Consider the following 24,345-nt stretch of genomic DNA (forward strand, 5'->3'; position numbering starts at 1 on the left):
GCTTTTGCCTGCTGTGTGTTCAAAGATCCTTTCTGCTGTAGATGCCATCTACTTTGTTGCGAATTTTCAAGCAGAGGCTGGATAAGCATTTGAGTGGAAAGGTTGCAACTGTGAATCCTGCACCTAAGCAAGAAGTTGAACTACATGATCCTTGAGATCCCTTATAACCTCATCAATTTATGTACAGACTGAAAGGGACTTTGTTAGCAAATATGGATCAGAAATCATAGGTTAAAATGGATTCAGTTAGAAACTTTCATATCAACAAATGACAAATCTTGATAGTCCACTTCTAAATATTCAGTGATCCAGATACAATCTTTCTTGCTGGGAAAATTAAGGAAGCTACTAACTGATAAAGCCACTCCACAATGTATCATCTTAGTCTGTAAGTGTAAAACCTCAGCCCTGGTGAAGGCAAGAGTTTTGCCCCTGGAGATTTTGTTTAGGAACAAGCTACAAGTTAGACAGGATTTAGAGGCTGGCTGTAGAGTCTAGATGATCCTAGCTGCATGCTGCCAAGAAACTGAAGCCTTTTTTTGGTTTCTCTTTCTTTGGCAAGTTCCAACATGGTATATTAATGGAGTGTTATGAACACTGCCTAAAATGGTGCTGCTATTAGCTTGGATAATTGGAAATAGGAGGCACGTCTAAAAATCTCAGCCATAGACAACAAAAAATTGTATGCAGAATTCTGCTTGCAACTACCCTCCATGTTACCCTATTGATGTGACAGGATGATGAGATTTGGGAATATCATACAGAAGTTTTTTGGAAACATAGTCAACTTGAAGACATTCAAAAGGTGCACTGAAATAACTGAAGAGTTCTGCATGCAATTAAGTATAATTTATCAATAATTAAAAATACTAATGGCATGTGGTAGTTGCCTCTACACTGATGTGCAAAGGTAGCGGGGAAACAAGCAGTCCACTCCCTTGGATGCAGAGGCATAAGCCTACCACACTTCCTGTGCCTTTTAACCCCTAATACAAACAGAAGGCTGGAGCATCAATGGCAGATATAGACTTCAGTTGGGCTGGAAAGGATGAAGTTAAGGTGGAGGCCTCAGTCCCCTCACTTGCCTATTGGCAGGAGTTGATTTGGCAAGTGATTGTGGTGTCACCTGTTCAAAAGTACAGCGGGAGCCACTGCAGACTGAATGCCCCAAATCATTTCATCAGTGGCAGGTCCCGTCAGACCAACCTGGTGGCCTTTTACGACCAGATCACCAGATGCAGGGGTAGCAGTGGATATAGTCTTCCTGGACTTCCGGAAGGCTTTTCACACTGTCTTTTACCGCATTCTCATTAAGAAACTGGGGGGCTGTGGTGTCGACACCCACACAGTCAAATGGGTCGCCACCTGGCTGGAGGGCTGCACCCAGAGAGTGGTGGTGGATGGGTCCTTCTCAACCTGGAGGGACGTGGGCAGTGGGGTTCTGCAGGGCTCGGTCCTCGGGCCCGCACTGTTCAACATCTTCATCAGTGATTTGGACGAGGGGGTAAAAAGCACCCTGTTCAAATTTGCTGATGACACTAAGATGTGGGGGGATGTGGGCACACTGGAAGGATGCAACAGGCTACAATCAGACCTAGACAGGTTACAAGGGTGGGCGGACAAGAACAGGATAGGATTCAACACAGACAAGTGCAAGGTGATGCACCTCGGGGGGAACAACCGGCACCATACCTACAGGTTAGGGAACTCCCCTCTTGTCAGCGCGGAGGTGGAAAGGGATCTGGGGGTCATCATTGACATGGGCCGGCAGTGTGGAGAGGCAGTAAGGAAGGCCAACCGCACTTTGGCATGCATCCACAGTTCACACCTCTTGCAGCCCCAGCAGAGCCTGCTCAGTTGCCAGCTCCCGCAGGCAACCCAGGCTCAACCACAGCTACTGCCCCCGCTCTCCCCAAGACAAAGCAAAAGGTGTTTGTTGTGGGAGACTCCATCCTGCGGGGGACTGAGGGGGCAATCTGCCGCCCCGACCCCTTAGCCCGGGAAGTCTGCTGCTTCCCGGGGCCCGCATCCGAGACATTGCGGAGAGGATCCCACAGCTTCTCCGGCCCACAGACCACTACCCCATGCTCCTTATTCACGTGGGCACCAATGACACGGCTCGGAGCACCCCCAGCCAGGTCATGGGGCGCTACAGGGATTTGGGAGCGGGGCTTAGGGGTCTGGGAGCTCAGGTGGTGTTTTCGTCGATCCTCCCAGTCTCAGGCTATGGGCTGAGGAGGGAGAGGAGGATCCACACAGTGAACCAAAGACTGCAGAGCTGGTGTCATCGGGAAGGCTTTGGCTTCCATGACCACAGCCTGCTCTTTGGCGAGAGAGGCAGTGAGCTGCTGGGAAGAGATGGCCTCCACCTCTTCCCCCTGGGGAGGAGGCTCTTCTCAGCCAGGCTGGCTGACCTGCTCCACCGGGCTTTAAACTAAGCCCGCTGGGGGATGGGGGGACGACTGCCACTGCTGGCCCGCAGAGCAACCCTTGCAAAGCCAGCAGACCAAGGCACTTAAGGTAGCCCACCCCTGCCCCAGCCCTGGCACAATCTGTGGGCAAGGCAAGAGCCCCCAAGGGCACACTTGCCTGCCTGTACACTAATGCCAGGAGCCTGGGCAACAAGCAGGACGAGCTCGTCCTCCTGCTCAGTGCAAAGAAATATGATGTCATTGGGATAACGGAGACCTGGTGGGACTCCACCCATGACTGGACCACGGGTATAGGGGGCTATACCCTGTACAGGAGGGATCGTGTTGACAAAAGGAGCGGGGGTGTAGCTCTCTACGTGAAGGAAAGCTACATGACCCTACAAGCTGATGTTGGTGACCAGCATGGACAGCTAGAGACCCTCTGGGTAAAAATTCGTGGGGAATACGGCACAGGGGACACAACGGTGGGAGTCTACTACAGACCTCCCACTCAAAGTCCCGAGCTTGACCAGGAGTTTGCCCGGGAACTGACTGAGGCCGCTTGCTCCAGGACCTTGGTTGTCATGGGTGACTTCAATTACCCGGACATCTTGTGGGAAGATCACTCAGCAAAATCCCAGCAGTCGCAAAGCTTTCTCTCGTGCGTGGATGACCTCTACCTGACTCAAGAAGTCTATGGGCCAACGAGAGGCAAAGCGCTGCTCGACCTGGTACTGGCTACGGGGGACAACCTAATTGGTGACCCAGTGATCGATGGGAAGCTGGGTGACAGTGACCACGAGCTGATCACCTTCACTGTCCGCCGTAAAGCTGGCAAGTCAGTCAGCAACACAGAAGTCCTTGACTTCAGAAAAGCCGACTTTGACAAGCTCAAGAGGCTTGATGGTCAGGCCCTCAGGGACCAAAGAAGAGTGGTTGCTTCTCAAGGAAGCGATCCTCAATGCACAAGCTAAATCTATTCCAACATGGAGGAAAGGCAGCAAGAAGGCACAGCAGCCCTCCTAGATCTCCAGGGACCTAGCGGACCTTCTGAGGCCAAAAAGGAAAGCCTACAAAGGATGGAGGACGGGATTCACCTCCAAGGAAAATTATTCTGCACTGGTCCGGTCCTGCATGGAGCAAACCAGGAAAGATAAGGCTGCAACTGAACTCCAACTAGCTTCAAGCATCAAGGACAACAAAAAGTCCTTTTTCAGATATGTGGGGAGCTGTCCATGCCGGTCGCCAACATCAGCTTGCAGGGACATGTAGCTTTCCTTCACATAGAGAGCTACACCCCCACCCCTTTTGTCAACATGATCCCTCCTGTACAGGGTATAGCCCTCTATACCCGTGGTCCAGTCATGGGTGGAGTCCCACCAGGTCTCCGTTATCCCAAAGACGTCATAATTCTTTGCACTGAGCAGGAGGACGAGCTCGTCCTGCTTGTTGCCCAGGCTCCTGGCATTAGTGTACAGGCAGGCAAGTGTGCCCTTGGGGGCTCTTGCCTTGCCCACAGATTGTGCCAGGGCTGGGGCAGGGGTGGGCTACCTTAAGTGCCTTGGTCTGCTGGCTTTGCAAGGTTTGCTCAGCGGGCCAGCAGTGGCAGTCGTCCCCCCATCCCCCAGTGAGCTTAGTTTAAAGCCCGGTGGAGCAGATCAGCCAGCCTGGCTAAGAGCCTCCACCCCAGGGGGGAGAGGTGGAGGCCATCTCTTCCCAGCAGCTCACTGCCTCTCTCGCCAAAGAGCGGGCTGTGGTCATGGAAGCCAAAGCCTTCCCGATGACACCAGCTCCGCAGTCTTTCGTTCACCAATCTCATTTCCTTCTATGACCAGGTGACCTATCACCTGGACCAGGGACAAGAGATTGATGTCATATATCTTGACTTCAAAAAAAGCCTTTGATCTGGTATCCCATGATCACCTCTTGGCCAAACTGCCCAGTTGTGGCCTTGGCTCCACCACGATCCACTGGCTGGGAAATTGGCTCCGTGGTCGGACCCAGAGGGTTGTAATTGATGGCAGTCACTCATCGTGGTGCCCTGTGATCAGTGGGGTCCCTCAAGGCTCTGTCCTTGGACCGATACTGTTCAACATCTTTATTAATGATGTGGACATTGGAGTCAGCAGTGGACTGGCCAAGTTCGCCGATGACACCAAACTTTGGGGCAAAGCATCCACGCCAGAAGATAGGCGGGTGATCCAGGCTGACCTGGACAAGCTCAGCAAATGGGCAGATGAGAACCTGATGGCGTTTAACACCGAAAAATGCAAGGTTTTCCACCTTGGGAAGAAAAACCTGTAGCATCCTTATAGGCTTGGCAGTGCTATGTTGGATAGCACTACAGAAGAAAGAGACTTGGGGGTCATCATTGACCACAAGATGAACATGAGCCTGCAATGCGATGCTGTGGCTAGTAAAGTGACCAAAACGCTGGCTTGCATCCATATATGCTTCTCGAGCAAATCCCGGGACATCATTCTCCCCTTGTACTCGGCCTTGGTGAGGCCGCAGCTGGAGTACTGCGTCCAGTTTTGGGCTCCACAATTCAAAAAGGATGTGGAGAAGCTTGAGAGAGTCCAGAGGAGAGCCACGCGCATGATCAGAGGTCAGGAAAACAGATCTTACGATGACAGGCTGAGAGCCATGGGACTCTTTAGCCTGGAAAAGCGCAGGCTTAGGGGTGATCTGATGGCCACCTGTAAGTTTCTCAGGGGTGACCACCAGGATCTGGGGGAACGTTTGTTCACCAGAGCGCCCCGAGGGATAACTAGGTCGAACAGTCACAAACTCCTGCAAGACCGTTTCAGGCTGGACATAAGGAAGAATTTCTTTACTGTCCGAGCCCCCAAGGTCTGGAACAGTCTGCCAGCGGAGGTGGTTCAAGCACCTACATTGAACACCTTCAAGAGCAAATTGGATGCTTATCTTGCTGGGATCCTATGACCCCAGCTGACTTCCTGCCCTTTGGGCAGGGGGCTGGACTCGATGATCTCCCGAGGCCCCTTCCAGCCCTGATGTCTATGAATCTCAAGCAGGTCCAAAGAGGTGATCCTCCCCCTCTATGCGGCACTGGTCAGGCCGCAGATGGAGTACTGCGTCCAGTTCTGGGTGCTGCACTTCAAGAGGGATGTCGACAGCATGGAGAGGGTCCAGAGGAGGGCCACTCGTATGATCAGGGGACAACAGGGCAGGCCCTATGAGGGGAGGCTATGGGACCTGAACCTGTTCAGTCTCCAAAAGAGAAGGCTGAGGGGGGATCTTGTGGCCTGTTATAAACTAGTCAGGGGGGATCAGCAGACATTGGGGGAGTCACTGTTCCCCTGAGCACCGCCACGAGTGACCAGGAATAACAGTCACAAGCTGGCAGAGGGTAGGTTTAGGTTAGATATCAGGAGGCGCTACTTCACGGTCAGGGCAGCTAGGGTCTGGAACCAACTTCCAAGAGAAGTGGTGCAGGCTTCTACCCTGGGGGTGTTTAAGAGGAGTTTAGATGCACGTCTTGCTGGGGTTGTTTGACCCCAGCACTTTTTCCTGCCATGGCAGGGGGTCGGACTAGATGATCTGCTCAGGTCCCTTCCGTCCCTAGAAACTATGAAACTATTTACTTCCAGGCAAGTCATTCAGAACTTCTGGGAGAACTTCAAAAGCTGCAGATCCCTCTGTCACCCCTCCCACTATCTCCAAAGCAAGTTTAGGCCAATCAAAAAAAACTACTGGTGAGTTTGGGTCAAATTCAGAATAGTTTTGACAAATTAAAAAAAACAAAACAAAACACCCTGAAATATCAAAACAAAACCTTACATTTCAGTTTTTCAGGCTAAATTCACTAGGGGACTTGAGCACCATTCATAAAATGGAGAAGGGCTGGTCTGATGCTCTGGAAGCCAAGGGTTAAGGCACTCATGTAGGATGTGGCAAACCCACGTTCAAACCTCCTCTCCACTTAATTCAGAGCAGGCTGTTAAATCAAAATCTCTCCCAGGAGAGTGGCTCAACTACAAAGTCATAGGGTATGCCTTCACTATATGGTGGTTCTCTCACTTTCATATGAAGCTGTTCAACTGTATATAACATACTTAAATATTTATTGGACCAGAGACAGAGGACGTTATTACCTGATCAATAATAAGGGATGCCCCCATCTTCCAGCCCCTGCTCCAATTAATATTTAAGCTTTTTATTTAAACAGAAAATGTAATTATTCACACACCCCTACTTGACTTCTCCAGTACCTTATTTATGGCAGGAGTATAATATAGTTAAGCAGTACAAATGATACAAATGCCCTGGAAAGTACATTCTGTTTTTTGCATTTAAATGTTTTTAATTTGACTTTTCTTTACTGGTATTGTATTAATGAAATGAGATCATGTTTCTTTCATAATTGCCCGTGAACATATGGTGAAAGTTTAATTTTAAAACAATACGTTCATTTTAGCTTTCACTGCTAATGGCTATTTACAACAGGAGGGTTGTTTGCTGTAATGCTCAGTGCTTCTGAATCAGCTGAGAACTTTCAAAAGAAATTCCCAATAAGAGAACAGATTAACTGCACCGTTTCTATTAAATGTGGCAATGCAAGAATAAGCATGAAAGAATAGATCATTCCTGCTAGAAAACAATAAAAAAAACCCCCAGGAAATGTCAAGGCTTCTGTTAGATTTAGTTATGGCCATTAATTGTTTTTAAATATTTGAAGGGGAGAGAGATGGAAAGAGAGGGCAAGCATGGCCACAATTTTATTTATAATTACATTTAAAGGGCCTCAATCCTCAGCTGGTTGACATAGGTAAGCCCAAGTGAAAGCAAAAGGACACTTACTCCACCTGAGGATATGTTTGAATTATTTTAAATTTAATTCTTCCTCATAAGCAAGAGCTATTGGTCAGTCACATCAAACACTAAGCTTTCAATGGCATTAAAGCTCCAGCAGATAATGGAAGTTTAGCATTAAATACCATTTAATGCTATTTAATTCAACGGGATTAAACAAATGTTAAACTTCCAGTGAAAAATGCTTCATCTATTTCTGTTAATAGTGGTAGGAGCTAAAGCACTGAAATCGTGTATTTCTGAAGAGCTGGATCCCTAAATCGTTATTCACAAGACTAGTTCCAATCTGATGACAACATGTAGGTGAGCAAAGACTATTGCAGATTCTTGACTGTGAATCTCAGGGCTTTATCATTCAAGAGATACTAAATCAAAGATACAGACTCCACAGGCATAAGGAAGCTTCTGTTGACTGCACAACTAGGGACTACAAACTACATTCTCTGAACATACCTCTTCCATCCTCTGCACTAGTTTCTCCATTTCTGCAATCCGACTGTATTTTTCTTCAAGTCTTTCAGTAAGGCAACTGACGTTCTCTGCATTTTGTTTGAGTTTTTGTTCTCTGTCAGTGTTGCAGGCCTGCAAGTCAATGAAGTACACAATTTACATTTTTTACTAAACTACTGTATTGCCGTTTTCCAGTATGTGCCAATTTACTGCACTTGGATATATCATTCTGTGGAAGCCCTAACCCTTGTAGTAAGACTCTGTTTCTTTCCTCCCGCAATACGAGGGAGAGAATGGCAAACCTTTAGGGAAAGAGTCCAGTGCAAAGCAACAACACCAGTATCCATATAAGCAGTCACAGCCAGCATTTTCAGGAATAAAAGATGATTTTGGGTGCTTCTGAACTGGCCACTGGAGACATCTGAGACCTGCTCTACAGGAAGTGCTAATCATCCACCTTCTGAAAAATTAGTTTCTTTTATCCACATGAAATTAAGCCCACCAAAAGTAAGGCAGCCTAAATCTCAAGTCACATTTGAAAACTAGGGCCCTAATTAGAACCAGGATGCCAACAAGAAATCCGCTCAATGGAGTTTCTGGCCTATTGACCAGAAGAAATGCGTCTCCTCCTAGGTATCTCAGATACATTTTGCTCTGTGTTTGACCAACTCTGTATACAGGATTTATATAGAGGTGTACCTGCATTAGGCATTTATCTTCTTCACACCCTTTTTTCAGTTCTTCAGACCGTCTCTGGTAATTCTCATAGAGCGTCCGTGAGGCATGTCTGAGAGATTCTGCACCGGCCTCTCTTGTAGCTTCCAGCTAGAAAAGGGCAATGCACAGGATTAATAATGTTATGCCATGGTTTAAGAGCGTGCTGTAGTCATGACATAAGCATAATATGGATGTTGCTGTTAAAGTGTGTGACCAATAGCATGCAAAATAGGTTTCCCCAAGTCTCATGCGGAAAAAATATAAACTTATAAAAATGCCCAACTAATACTTTAAATTCTGAAGAAAAGGACACAAACTTGCTAAATACTCACTGACAGAATAGCCCTGCCTGATTTCAACAGAAAGCAGAGGAGGTAAAAGGGCAGATAAGCTTCTAATTGGTTTTGAGTACATCTGCTATGGACGACTATGAACTGAGCCGACTTCGGGTGTTACAACCTGAAAAAAAACCAAGAAGCTGCACTGGCTTTACGGTGAAATTCACTGTTGGCTAAAGTGAAACAGATTTGGATTAGTGGGAAACCCTGCTGCGACTCTGAAGGATTACTGCCTTACAGATAGGGCAAAGGCATAATGAAGAGCTAGTTTTCTTCCTACAGCTAGAGTCCAGCTAACCCAGGGCTGAGGACAGCTAAGATGTACATTTAAACACTGCAAAAAGGAATGCACCTTGATCTTGAGGATTTCATTCTCCCTGTTTATACATGCAAGCTGTTTGTCCGTCTCCTTCATCTTTGTCATGATTGGATCATATCCGGAGCGAAGAGCATCCTTCTCACGTTCTGTTCCATCAGAGGCCTGCAAAGGCTGCTAAAATTGAGAGACAATTTACAGTACACATTTACCTGACTGGGCTCACAAAGAGACTCATCTCCAGCCCTTATCCCACAAGAAGCTCTGCACAGACCGACTTATATTTCATGGAGCTCACTGTAGGATCAGGGCCGAAAGTATTCACAGACCACAGTCTCCAGGCACCGACTGATTCGACACTCTTGCTAAATTAAATAAGTCAATGTTCCATTTGTTCAGCTCTCCACCGTTTTACATTTGCAAGCATTAGCATGTTGTCTCTCATAAATAACCACACAAGATTAATTAGCATTCAGGATACTGCAGTACATGTAGCATTATAGGTGGGACTTGCAGCAATACCAATTATTAAGGCTGCATGACAATTCCTGTAAGAAGATTCTCTTTACCAAACTTGAATCATTTAGACTAAGCTTTTCTACACCCACTGTCTGCCCCCAGCGCTATATTATTGGAATGTTTCAGCCAAAATACCTCAGCCATGTTTGAGAATGAGGCTAGAGACAAATATACTGTATTTACTGGAATCCAAGATGATCTCAAATTTAAGGTGCAAGATTCTACATATGGAAAATTATAAATGTGTTTGCAATTACAATAAAAGGTAAACGCATTGATAAATCCTGCATGTATAGAATCTAATTGGTGAAAGATCATTTTAAATTTCTACCCGCCCCCTGCTGTGGCAGGGAAAATAGGCAATTTTCAGGGTCTCAGGTATCCTGAAAATGAGAGGCAAAAAGTAAGTAACTAGTTATGAAAAGCGAGGTTAAATGACCTACCCAGCATTACATAGGCACCTGGGGGGCAGGAATAGGATCAGGGCATTCATCAACTTCTTTAACCATGAGGCCACTCTTTCCCTTCTTCTCATCACAAACCAATTCGTTACACCAAGGGTGTCAAACCCATCTGGCCCCATGGAGTGAAAGAGGGATGTGGGGTTGGTCTGTGGGCACGATCTGCACTCCTGCGCCTGTGCCCGACTCCTGCCACCTGTCCCCTGTTCCTGCCCACACCCCTCATCTTCTGCTACAGTTGTGCTCCAGCTTTGGGGCCATGGGAAACAGTGGTGGCCCTAACCCAGTCCCAGCCAAGCCCGGGAGAAACGCAGCCACCCCCAAGCTGGGCTGGACTATGACTGGAGAGACCAGAGCTGGAGCAGAAGGCAAGTGGGGAGAAGACGCAAGCTGTGCCGTGTCCCTCATGCTCCCCACGGATCACGCATGCAATCTTCCTCTGCTCCCCTGCAATTTGCTCTCTCCCCCGTGCTTCTCCAGTCATGTGTCTCCTCCCCTGCCAAACCAGCTGTCTTGGCCTGAGGCACGTGGCAGCTCAGCTCCAGCTTCAGCCCCCTTTAGTACATGAGAAGGGAGACAAAGATGACAAAGAACTCTAGTGCCAAGCAGAACCAGATGTGGGTGGATAAAATAGGCAGGAAAAGGAGTCGAGAAAGGCAAAACTGAAACAAGGAGTCTGGGTTGGAACACCTTAAGGTTGGGGTTCATGGGAAGGGGAAATCAGGCAAACAATCCTTGAGTCTTGCTGCACTTCTGCTGTCAGAAAATATCTGTGTAACCCACTAGCAAAACTTGCACTGTACACCCTGCTAATTCTGGTTCACATAGAGGGTCAGAATCTACCTTCACTCAACTAACATGGCAGAGATCTGCGAGTTGAAGAGGTTTCCAACCCTACTCAAGACCCGTAGGGGTGTTCATGCAATATCACATCATTTCTGTGCACTCCATTGGCATGTTTTACAACTTAGCTAATCATACGGGGAAAAAACAATCGATTCCAGAAGAACTTCAGTCAACTTGTAAAGTCTCACCTCCAGAAATCAGCTTGTGAAAGTTAACTTGGCCCTTTTATGCCTGTGTATTATGATACTGTACAATCTTTAGTGTGTGATTACTTACTACAAGAACTACTATTGTATGTCTTCCTTAGGAATTGTACCTCATTTGGTGAACAAAATGAACGTGGTCTGGCAACCAATCAGGCTTGTGCAGTGATGGTTTCTTTGGCTGGAACGTGTGTGATTCAGGCATGTCAAAGATGTGGCCTGAGAGCAGGATCTGGCCTGCAAAACTTTATCATCCGTCCTGCTGTGGTGCCTACACCATGCAGCATGCACTGGCTTTGGACATGCATGCCATATGTGAGGTGCAGAGCCCGTAAGGCACAGGGTGCACACCATGCCGAACCAACCTGGTGGGGTGCATGTGTTATATGTGGCACCTATACCCAACCAGCCTTGCAGGCTGGGTTTGGGTCAGCATACAATGTGTGGGGTTGCTCCTATGCTGGACCCTGCCTGCAAAGCCAGTGTGGTGTGGGTGCTGCGTTCAGTGAATGCCCCAGACTGGCCCCATGCACCATGTGCTTCACTAGGCTTGAGCCAGTACTCACTGAAGACAGTGTGTTGGGCTGGTCCAAGGCCTGAGCCAAAACCAGCCCTGCATGCTGAATCCAGAGCTAGTCTAGATTAGATCCAAAGACCAGCCGTGCATGCAGGATCTTGCATGGGCGACACATGCAGCATGCACACCCCAGAATAGCTCTGGGTGCTGTGTGTAGCATCTGTCCATACTGGCCCAAAGTCACATGCTACTCACAGGGCCCATGCATGCTGCAAACAGCATGTGGGGTTAGACTCAGCTTGCATGCTGCAAGCAACACGTGCTGCTTGCAGCCCCCACACCAGACCAACCCGACAGGTTTCAGATCACCCGCATAGACCAACCCCTCATCCGTCTTCCACCCCTTGGGGCCAGATAGGTTTGACACCGCTGGTGTTTTGAATCTGGTTTGTGATGGGAAGAAGGGGAAATATGGCCTCGTGGTTAAAGAAGTTAAATAATGCCCTGATCCTATCCCTGCCCCCAAAGTGCCTATGTGAGGCTAGGTAAGTCATTTAACCTATGCTTTTCATAGCCAGTTACTTACTCTTTGCCTCTTATTTTCAGGGTATCTACTTGAGACCCTGAAAACTGCTCCCAAAACTATGAACACTCGAAGCCACAACTGAACTCAATGGAGGCTAAAGCCCAAACAGAATTTTTCAAAAAAATGTAGATGTTTTTGACCTTAGTTTCTGTGCCTCCATTCCTCGTCTATGAAATGGAGATAACATCTTCCCATCATCTCCCATAGCTGTTGTGAAGATTAATAAATATCTGTGAAGTGCTCTGATACAACAGGCATGGGTATGATAGAAAACCCCATGAAAAAAAGGTCAATAATTCTTTCTTCACAGCAGGGTTGGAACAGACCTATGGTCGCACACTGAACAATAATAAAAAAAAAATATCCAATATCTGCTCTCATATACACAATGTGCATGCTATGAACTAAATGATGCAAACGGCTTGGGAGAGAATTGTATAAGATAATGTAATTTAAGACTGTATAATAATCCATGCAAATATGGGCTAGATTAAGGTTTGACAAGTAACAATTCTTCCATTTCCTAATTTTCTAGTACTTGACTTCACAATATTATAAAGTGTTCTTATTCCTACGGGAACAATAAGTGTCCATTAGACAGATGAAGGGTGTAATTCTTTACTTTCCAATACTCTGGTATTTTTCTAAGCAAACTTCTCTCTCTGTGAAAAATTAATTGTAATATATACCGGGAACTACACTTTTACACAACTACACATCATTTAATTATCCACATTCATCTTCTGTAGCCTATACTTGAGTCGGTGTATTTATTTCATGTTAAGTATCAGGAGCCTCAAGGACCAAGGTCTATGGACCACAACAAGCAATGAGTTACAGCCTTATAGGCCACATTCCCAGCTAATCCTGCTTGCCTTGGGCAGATCCAAATGAGCATAGCTCCAAAGTCATCATCAGAAATTGCCCTCACAACCGTATTCACACCTACTCTTCTAATACACAGATGCAGATGCAGCATTTGGTGTAAGTGAAGTGAACTACAGAAAGCAGAAGTCAGTGGCACTACAATGAGGTTTTGCTCAGTATTTATAACAGAATTGCAAATGTTATTTACCCCAAAAGCTTTTTTTTAAAACATATGTGATATAAATCATAGGATTTACAATGCCAACAATTATAAAAGACTGCCATCCCCATAAACAACAAAATACAGATTAGACATGTACAAAACCACTGTCAGCCCCCAACACTTAGAATTAATTTATACCAGCATTCAGGTGACTTATTAGGCAAGGTATGTTTTTAAAACAAATCAATACAAAACAGTAAAAGAGCATTCTTAATGCTACTGAAAAGGTGCTCACTGTAAAACAGTTCCCTTTACTCAGAGGATCTTTCCTAAATACCACCCCTTTGCTGACACAGCCATTCTTCTAGTAACTCACAGCATCTTGCTAACTTTGTCTTTATTCTCTTATGTATAATAAACACCCATTAAAATTCCAAAGCATGTAAATGTTCAGATCCATCTTGTAATTAATGTAGCCTTAACTTCCCTCACAATTGCATTCCTATCTGTTCACTCGATCATATATGGGACAATTCAACACACCTCTTAATTAAAGCTTTTCATCAGTAAATCTCCAAGGACTTTTCAGTTGCTCTCAAATTGACAGATGTACTGCAGCAAGGTGCATACATTTTTGGTTAAAGGAAGTATGTAAACATTGAACCTTTTCATATATTTACAGTCCACTGTTAGTTTATGAAGTTTTCTTTACAATTTTTACAAGGCTTTGGAACGTTCTGTGAGATTAGCCTGAAAGCACAACAGTTAAACACATGTTGTTATTTAAAGTTTAGGCTTCTTTTGATCTTGAATTGTTGTTGAGCTCATGTGAGAAAATGCATCAGATGCATAATAAATATTTGGCTCCATATTCAGAGCCTTGAGCTCTGGGGACAATCTGATCTAGAATTTCACTCCAGTCCTACTCCTAGCCATTTCTTACAACCTACATACTCTAAAGCCTGTAGGAAAAGACTAATAAAGCCAGGTATAGAAGTTTTCTGCAACTGTTTTTAAAAAAAAAATCTTGATGTGCCATTGTGTCACATTAATATACAAGCTGCATCTATTTAAAGAGGTAATTCCTAGAGTAGTTTTTGAGAATCAAAAAAGTCTTAAGCAGATGGATGACAGAATGAATGCCATTCTCCTTGAAATCCATCTAGGAAAAACTAAGTATTGTCTGACATTTGCTAAAACCTATATCACTGAAATTGCTCTTAAACAGGTGGGGAGGTTTTATCTAAGGAGGGATAGGAACAAAACCAGGTTTCCCAATCCCAGCCCAGTGCTGTATCAACCAGCCTTAACGACCTCCATCGACCTACCACATTTACAAAGTGTTGCCCTCTGCCAACATCCCTAGAAATTATATCCGGTCTCAAGTCACAACTAGGTGGCTAATTCTCACAAGACTTTCACAGAAATGCCTCTTCAGAAGCAAAAAAACTGCACAAAAGCAACAAACAAAAGGGCCCATCCTATTTTAGGCAAAAATGCCAAATGAGAAAAATATCCCTACTTCTAATGATATCTGAAGCGCAGATTAAGAATATGTTTAAAGATGCAATAAATAAAATGAGACGTAAGCATCTCCTAAAAAGTTCAGTGTGTGCTAAACAGCTTTCCTGACTGGGACCTGTGCATGTCAGAAGGATATTTTTTGAGTAGGGCTCCTAGAGTATGTAGGTCTATTTCTGCGGTGGCAGTAGCCACTAAACAGAGAAAGTTCTTGATGCCTTTGCTCCTGTTTTGTCATTTGCAATTCTATGATTTGCAATGTCTTTACATACCTGATTTTGAATCTTTGCTAGTGTGGATCTAATCTGTAGAGAAAAAGAGAATTAAAGACAGGTTACAAAAATAATTTTTAATTAGTATGATCATTCAATCTAATTGTTCTCCCTTATTATTATTACATGATATTAACCCTAGGTCAGCTGCAATGCTGAATTGCAAAGGCTGCTTTTCATCACCATTGTGTACTACTGTTTAGCTACCAAAAATAAAACACCTGTCTCCAACAAGCCAAACATCACTGTTCAGGAGATCTCCGATGAATACACTGGATTTAATTATTCATTCTAGTGTTAGGATCAACTTAAATTTCTTTCACCCAAAAAGAGCGGATAGCATATTGCTAGTCTCTCACAGAAGGCTTTAAATTAGGTCTACAGGGGGATAAAAATCAAAAGTATAAAGAGTAACAAGTAAAAATATGTAAAGTGAAAGTAAGTAAGAGCCCGGGGACCTGAATAAGAAAAACTTAGTAAGGAGAAGCAATAACAGAAGCCTTAGCAGTGTTCTCAGGGACAGGACAGGACAGTCGGTTGGGTACCTGAAGTTTATATATTAATGCAAATAAATACCATGGGGAACAAACAGGAAGGACTGGACATCCTAGTACAAGCACAAAATTATGATGACATTGAGATTATAGGAGATGGGGTGGAATAGTTCACAGGACTGGAGCACAATCATGGATTGGTATAATTTGTTCAGTGTCTGCTAAACAGAAGGATAGACAGTGAAAAAGGAAGAAGTGTTGCTCTATTTAGAAAGGTGATGTACACATGTTCTGAGGTACAGTTCAAAGTGGAAGGCAGGCCTGTTGAAATCCTCTGGGTAAAGGTCAGAGGGGAGGGCAGCAGGTGGATGTCATGGTGGGTGCCTACTACAGGCCACCAAACAAGGGGGAGAATGTGGAGGAGGTGGATGAGGCCTTCTGTAAGCAACTGACTGATGCTCATGGAAGACTTTAATAATCAGGTCACCTGGTGGGAGGGAAACACAGTAATGCAGAAGCAGTCCAGCAAATTCCTAGGGTGTGTTGGGGATAATTTGTTGATTCAAGTGGTGGAGAGGCCAACTACAGGTGAAGCTCTTCTTGATTTACTCCTCGCAAACGGAAGAGTAAGTTGAAAATGTGAAGGCAAAAGGTAACTTGGGTGAAAGTGGCCACATCTATAAGGTGATCAATAACAGCTACCATGGGTTCATCAAGAGCAAGTCATTCCTGACCAACCTGATTGCCTTCTATGATAAGAAAGCCCCAGAGGAGGCACACCTGGGCCAAGGGTTAGTGAGGAACTAGTTAGGGAACTTCTGGAGGGACTGGACGTATTCAAGTCAGCCGGTCTACATGATCTCCACCCTAGAGTTCTAAAGGAATTGGCTGAGGTCATTGCAGGACCCCTGGCACGGCTTTACAAGCACTCGTGGTGCTCTGGTGTGGTGCTGGAGGACTGGAAGAGGGCCAACGTGGTTCCCATCTTCAAAAAGGGGAAGAAGGAGGACCCAGGAAATTATAGGCCAGTTAGTCTTACCTCAATCCTAGGCAAGCTGTTTGCGAAAATTATTCTGGCATACATCCACAAGGGCCCAGCTGGGGACTGCATGCTTAGGGGCAACCAACACGGGTTCATCAGTGGCAGGTCCTGTCAGACCAACCTGGTGGCCTTTTACGATCAGATCACCAAATCATTAGATGCAGGGTTAGCAGTGGACAGTCTTTCTGGACTTCTGGAAGGCTTTTGACACCATCTCTCACCCCGTTCTCATCAAGAAACTGGGGGACTGCGGTGTCGACACCCACACAGTCAAATAGGTCGCCAACTGGCTGGAGGGCCGCACCCAGAGAGTGGTAGTGGATGGGTCCTTCTCAACCTGGAAGGACGTGGGCAGTGGGGTTCCGCAGGGCTCGGTCCTCGGGCCCGCACTGTTCAACATCTTCATCAGTGACTTGGACGAGGGGGTAAAAAGCACCCTGTTCAAATTTGCTGATGACACTAAGATGTGGGGGGATGTGGGCACGCTAGAAGGAAGCAACAGGTTACAATCAGACCTAGACAGATTACAAGGGTGGGCAGACGAGAATAAGATGGGATTCAACACAGACAAGTGCAAAGTGATGCACCTGGGGAGAAACAACCAGCACCATACCTACAGGTTGGGGAACTCCCCTCTTGTCAGCACAGAGGCGGAAAAAGGATCTTGGAGTCATTACTGATACCAAGATGAACATGGGCTGGCAGTGTGGGGAGGCAGTCAGGAAGGCTAGCCATACCTTGTCATGCATCCACAGATGCATCTCGAGCAGGTCCAAGGTGATCCTCCCCCTCTATGCAGCACTGGTCAGGCCGTGGCTGGAGTACTGCATCCAGTTCTGGATGCCGCACTTCAAGAGGGATGTGGACAGCATGGAGAGGGTCCAGAGGAGGGCCACTCACATGATTAGGGGACAGCAGGGCAGGCCCTATGAGGAGAGCCTGAGGGACCTGAACCTGTTCAGTCTCCAAAAGAGAAGGCTGAGGGGGGATCTAGTGGCCTGTTATAAACTAGTCAGGGGGGGACCAGCAGGCATGAGGGGAGTCCCTGTTCCCCCGAGCACCGCCAGGAGTGACCAGGAATAACGGTCACAAGCTGGCAGAGGGTAGGTTTAGGTTAGATATCAGAAGGCGCTACTTCACGGTCAGGGCAGATAGGATCTGTAACCAACTTCCAAGAGAAGTGGTGCAGGCTCCTACCCTGGGGGTCTTTAAGAGGAGGTTAGATGAACACCTTGCTGGGGTCGTTTGACCCCAGTACTCTTTCCTGCCATGGCAGGGGGTCGGACTAGAACCTATGGCAGGGGGTCTGACCCTAGAAACTATAATAAGGTAGCAAGTTCTGTGGACGGGGGGAAGAATGTATATGATATGCCTTGATTTCAGCAAGGCTTTTGACACTGTTTCCCAAGACCTTCTCATTAACAAGCTAAGGATATAGAGAGTAGGTGAAAGGACTGTAACATGGATACATAACTGGTTAGATCATCGTTCTCAACAAATCGACATTGAGCCATTGATGACTAATTGAGAAAAGGTAGCAAATGGGGTTCCCCAGGAGAACATTCACTAACTGTCTTGAGTCTGTTATTGTTTAATATCTTTGTTAATGATTTGGACAATGGGATTGAGTGAATGATTTGCAAATTTGTGGAGCATGCCAAACTGGGTGGGGTTGCAAATATTCTGGGGCTAGGATCCGGGATGACCAGGATAGACTGAAGAAATGGTCTGTATTCAATCAGATGATATTCAAAAAGGTCAAGTGCCAAATCCTGCACTTGGGTAAAATAATTAGAACATGGACAAATACAGACTTGGAAATGACTGGCTAGGCTGTAGTACTACAAAGAGACCTTGGGGTTACAGTAGACTATAAGATGAATATAAGCCAACAGTGCGCTCTTTCTGCATAAAAGCCAAAAGTATACTGAGTTGCATTAACAGAAGTGTCGTATGCAAATAAAGGGAAGTGATTCTTCTGCTCTGTTCAGCACTGGTGAGGCCTCACAATGGAAGGTGATTACAGAGCAGATGGAGACAGGCTTTTCTCTGTGGCCATAGGGAACAGGACTGAGAACAATGGCCTCAAGATGCAACAGAAGAAATTTAGGCTGGAGATGAAGAGGAACTATTTGACTATGAGGGTGGCCAAACACTGGAACAGGCTACCTAAAGAAGTTGTGGAAACTCCATCCCTGGAAATGTCCAAGAGCAAGTTACAGAGATGCTTGGCAGGGATGGTTTAGCTAAGGATGATCCTGTCTTGAGCACGGGCCTGGACTAGATGACCTCATGAGGTCCCTCGTCCAGCCCTACTTTCCTATAATTGTATGACTACCTAAGAATTTTAGTGATCTTTCATGGTGTTTCATGTAAAGGAAACTGGTAACCGAATAAGATATTTCCTTGGTGCAATCTCATTTGTAAACAATCAAAGTCCTATTTTTCTGAACACAGAGGACTCAAGCAACCAGTAAGTGATTTCTTTCTCATGTTACCAAAACTCATTCAACAACAGCCAAAAGCATTTTCTCTCTCCCTCTGGTCCTTTTCTGAGATATGCTCTCACTGTTTGTTCAGGAAGTGCCTGATTTTTTGTCCTGCCTGTTTTCATGGGCGTCTCCTTAATGCCTATCTGGGGAAAGAATATCTGCTCAGGAATTTGAGCATCTTTGTTCTGCATGATCTTAATGTGCTTAAATGTCTCTTACAGGAATCCTAAGAAGATGAATGGAAAAACCCACCAATAACACTGAGTATCTCATCTATAACAATACACAATTCAGTTCTTATTTCAAGCAAAATAGTATTTCTTGAGTTTGCGTGTTAATAACCAATATAACAGCAGAAAGTTTAAAGGAGAGCAAACTCTTAATTTTCCAAATTAAATGTTTAGAAGGATAATAAGTTGATAAATTTTTCTGCTGTGGATTAGAGAATAAGACAAGTAAATAGAGCTGCATAATAATAATAATGACAATAACAACCTTTTTTACATATTCAGTTTCTTCAGAGATTTGGGCACAAGAGGAACCATAAAGTAAATAGTTTCCATCTGAGCCTCTGTCTTCTCTTGTGATATGTTCTGCGAGTATCAGGGTGGTTGTCATTATTCGGGCATTGTGTTGCTCTGTATATTTGGGGAAGAAGCCTTATTAGTCCAATATCTATAGAGAATTAATTTAATTCTAAAACACACAAATTTAAATGCCACTCACAAGAAGGCTGAATACATGGCTCTGTATATAACGTATATTTTAAAGGACTCCACATCTTCAAAATTTATGTAGACTTTAAAACAAAACAAAAACAACAAAAAAAACTTTAATACACACTTCTTGAATGTTTATTCTATTGCAGTTGTTGGATAGGATTCCCAACCAAACCACATTCCTATATTCTTCACACAAAAATAAAGTGTGTGGCCAAAATATGCGCACATTTAGGGGTTCTGTCATTGGCAATAAGTACATTTCATACCCCCCGCATGCAAATATTACATTTTAAAAGTTTTCTACATGTATTTTAGGGTCTCTAAACCAAATTCTACATTCCACAGTAAGTCCTCTAATCTCCATGACATTAGTCGGTATTTACACCAGTCCGATAAAGCAGAATTTGGCTTACTTTCCTCGTGCTATATTTCAGTTTCAGTATGTGTTCATTCAAAGACAATGTTCCACATGCCCTTCATTCCTAAAGCACTGCCATATTCGGTGTTAGCAGAGTTTCTACCTTACTCAGACTGAGTCGCACCTTACTCCACAATCACGTTCATTTTAACATGACTACATGAAGCATGGGTAGCAGAATCAATTCTACTGACATTGGTGGAGTCACTTATGTGCCTCTCACTATGAATAAGGGTGTCTAAATTGGATCCTAAATAACACAGTATCCCACAAACTTTTTCATAGCAGTTACATGGGAGAGCCACAAGCCGAGACTTTTTCTTTGCTAACATGAAAAGACTGGTTATATATACCCAGAAGGAAGTGCCAACCTGCCTTCAGTTAAGTTTATGTAGTACAACGGTGACATCCAATGTCAGCTGGATTATTGTCAGGTGAACATGCATGTCTCTGGGGGTGCACACATTTCAAATTCCACTAATTTAATCAGGCTGTGAAATAAGCATATTTGGAGTATTCAAGTTTCATTAAAAATTGGATTCAGGAACTATAAAAATCCATTTTTGCAGTGAAAAACTCATGGGTTTCTTAATGTGTGTAACGTTCATGGAAGCAGGAAAGGTAGGAGTCCTACCGTAGGCGACAGGGGTTTACAGACTATAAAGATGAGATTTTTTTTTAAAAACACTTTCATTCCATAGTTTCATAGTTTCTAGGGTTGGAAGAGACCTGAGTAGATCATCTAGTCCGACCCCCTGCCATGGCAGGAAAGAGTACTGGGGTCAAACGACCCCAGCAAGGTGTTCATCTAACCTCCTCTTAAAGACCCCCAGGGTAGGGGCCAGCACCACTTCTCCTCGAAGTTGGTTCCAGACCCTAGCCGCCCTGACAGTGAAGTAGCGCCTCCTGATATCTAGCTGAAATCTACCCTCTGCCAGCTTGTGACTGTTATTCCTGATCACTCCTGGCAGTGCTCGGGGGAACAGGGACTTCCCCAGTGCCTGCTGATCCCCCCTGACTTAAAATGTGTTTCTTTAACACAGAAGCTTCATTTAAGAACTTGAAGTTGCCTTCATTCAACTCAGTAACAGTACTATTTCTGTGCTACGAAAGGCTTTGGCCTTCAGCATAACCAGTTAGTTAGTCATCCCACAATAAATTGTAACACCAACAGGAAGCTCCCTCAAGTTAGCATATTTATTATTTAAGTAATGTTCCAATACTGTGCAATTAGACAACTTGAATCTTCTTAATGCTATTCAAGATGAAGGATGCCATTCCCATAGTAAACAGAATGAACCTAATTTGCATGTCATCAGCAACTCAGGCAGTCTACCTGAGTTTTAACACCCAATGTAATGCCAACCAGGCTGCTCTCCAAGATATCCCATGGAAGGTATTCAGTTTGACAAAGTTCCAGCCCAGTCAGATCCAGAAATGCAGCTCTTTAGACCTGTCCACAGGTGGTACTTTGCTTAAGCACATCACAAAAAAAAAAAAAATCACCTAAACAATTTTCACACCAAACAAGAACTTCTGTAAAGGTACTTTGGACTAGATACCAAAAAAAAGAAAAGTACCTAGCAGTCAAACAACAAAATCCAGAACTCAACATTAAATGCCTAGGCTCCTTAGACTGTGTGGAAAATTAGGAAACTTGCAAAGGGATCCTAAATTTTAGGAAATACTTGCGATTGCAGCATCTTAAATGCAGACATTTACTCCAAGCTGGAGGGAGACACCTCCATCCGCTCACCATCCATGGTCTAAAATCTTCCCCTAAAGCAGGTGCCTATACTTTTCTTTCAAAGAACCAAACAGATCTCACTTCTTTTAGAACTCAGTGAAGGGGTTAGAGTTTCGCCCTCCCCCTTTAAAAGTGGCTTAGTGGCATTTTTGAGAAAACGGAAAATTTGGGTTCAAATTCTCTCCTACCTGAGAGAACTCAAGGCCTTATATCTCAGTTCCCAAAAGGTTATAGCCTGTTCTGGAGTGGGAGTACTTTCCCCCTTCCTGTTTAGGCTTCACTGGGCCAAAAACAAGAGGAAGTAGGAATACAAGTCAGGGTTTTCATCCAGGAATGAAGAGTCTTCAGCAGGAGCTTTCTGGTTCAGTTTTGGGCTTAGGTGCCTAAACATCACGTAAATCCCACCACACATGCTTAAATCCCTTTTTGTCCCTTACCTACCAGTGTGACAGACACGATATAAGAGACTCTTCTAGGAGAAAATATTGACCTTGTCATGCTGAAGCTTAACAATTTACCACTAGCCTACTGTTCAAGATGATTAACTGACATTCAATGATGTTTTAACACATCATGGCAGAATGAAATGGCACTGGGAGTTTGTTCGATTTTCCAAACACACACTTTCCTCAATTTAGAGCTTGGTGTAGTTGGTGAAATGCCAAGTCCAGCTGTTATCCATGCGCTTTCCTGCACTCAGGGATGGCAGTGTAAAAAGGAAGACATCTGTAGAAAAATACTTTTACCTACTGGATGCTAACCTATGCTTTACACAGGCATCCTGATTTTCTGAAATTACTACTACATAACATACTTTTGATTAGCCTTGAAGTTGCCAGTGCAGATGTGACAATCAGGAACATAGCTATAATTCTTTTATGCATATTGCATTTGTTTATAACACATTATTTGTTCAAGAGGTACATCCAAAGGGGATTTAGAGGAAATCAAGCAGGACAGGCAAAGGAAAGGCTAAGATAAAGAGCACCCCAACATAAACTCAGAGCATATCAGCCAAGTTTATACGGCCCAATACAGATAGGCTTGTGGCATTTACATGGTTGGGAAACAGGGTCTGACTTCTTAAAGCTCAGTCCCAAAGGGATGAATAGCACCAGTCTACCCTTGTAGCAAGGAAGCCAGAACAGACACCAGGAGGGTGGACTCAAGAGAGGGCAAGAAGAGTCCAGGAAAACAGGATATTTTAGCCAAAAATATTTTCAGATCACGTGCCAAATAAACAAGACTATATATTTCGCTTTAGAATTTGGCTCTTCTCAAGAGTTTTACGTTCTGCTTTCATCTTTGTTAGAAAGCTCTGAAGACGACATCCACATATTCATATTCAAACTTTAGTTGTGTAACACAAGAGTATTACATTCAAAATTATGCTGGTACACGCCAGCAAAAATATAGTCAAATAATGTCACAGATATCTTGAAACTGAAAGGAATATGAAATATCCACACGTTATATTAATTCACAGCTTACTTGGGATTTACAGTCAGTTTCCTTCATGTTGTGCTACCACTACCAAGAAGCAAAGGTCAACTTTTATGACTAGCTTTAGGACTAATGGCTTGGTTTGTTTGTTTTTGTTGTTTAAAACAAAAGCAATGAATTGCAATATTTAACAGACAGGGCCATTTAAGGTTAGTTTTAGATGACCAGCAAGATTCAAGCCTGACTTTCTGTTTGGTTATAAGCTTTTCTCTGCACGTATTGTATGCAAAAGCTGTACATAGTACGAAGGAAGAGGAGAAGTGCTGGTGATGCATTTGCAAATATTCCTTTCAATATGGAGCATTTTCTCCATTCTACATTATTTGTTGTTTTTTTAAAATTTGCTGTTCATAACCATTCAGGGAATATTTTGGTTTGTTTGTCTGCATTGGTTTCTTCTCATCAATGTTTGAGAAACAGTTTGCATGAATACCTGCACTTCTGGGAAAATGCTGCTGTTTGTACTGCAGCAAGAGCACTCCCTATTCATTTTTCTCCAAGTTAAAAGGTTTTAGTCACCTCATCAAACCTCTAAAGCTAAGTTTACTGAATAATTTATTTACAATAAATAGTTCTTGCATCTTTTATACTAGGCTACTTTTCATAAGAAACAGAAAAAACAAGTGGTTGAAAGTGTGTGTATGGGGAAGCCAAGTTCTGTAAAGCTTTTTTTTTTTAAGTTTCAAGTTTGTTAAAGGAAGGAAGGCGCTGTATTTGGGACAGGAATACAGACAGGTGCTCACATTCACAGAAAGCAAACAAGTGAACTTCCTTATATCAACTATCCACATTGCTTGTAACTGCAAGCACAGAGACAATACAGCATGCTCTGAAATATCCTCAATTTATCTCAAGTACATACTTGGCACAGAACACAATCAAGCATAGAGCTCCTACAGTAATG

At 44.3% G+C, this 24,345-nt stretch overlaps 1 protein-coding gene across 3 annotated transcripts in view; it reads right to left on the reverse strand.

Moving 5' to 3' along the window:
* Positions 1-24,345, reverse strand: part of CCDC68 (coiled-coil domain containing 68) — a 36,974-nt gene that overhangs the window by 8,962 nt on the left and 3,667 nt on the right. Inside the window, exons 2-6 of one of the 3 annotated variants that reach the window (XM_090037817.1) lie at positions 19,547-19,689; positions 15,024-15,056; positions 9,105-9,242; positions 8,397-8,522; positions 7,701-7,829 (exon numbers count right to left, since the gene is read on the reverse strand). In XM_090037817.1, the coding sequence (XP_089893943.1) occupies positions 7,701-7,829; positions 8,397-8,522; positions 9,105-9,242; positions 15,024-15,056; positions 19,547-19,689 (569 nt within the window). Of the gene's footprint in view, positions 1-7,700; positions 7,830-8,396; positions 8,523-9,104; positions 9,246-15,023; positions 15,057-19,546; positions 19,690-24,345 lie in introns of all 3 variants that reach the window. The other 2 variants (XM_090037816.1, XM_090037818.1) reach the window with 2 other exon arrangements.

The sequence above is a fragment of the Crocodylus siamensis genome, chromosome 3 (genome assembly GCF_052110815.1).
Source record: "Crocodylus siamensis isolate JL-2025a chromosome 3, ASM5211081v1, whole genome shotgun sequence".
Classification (NCBI taxonomy): domain Eukaryota; kingdom Metazoa; phylum Chordata; order Crocodylia; family Crocodylidae; genus Crocodylus; species Crocodylus siamensis.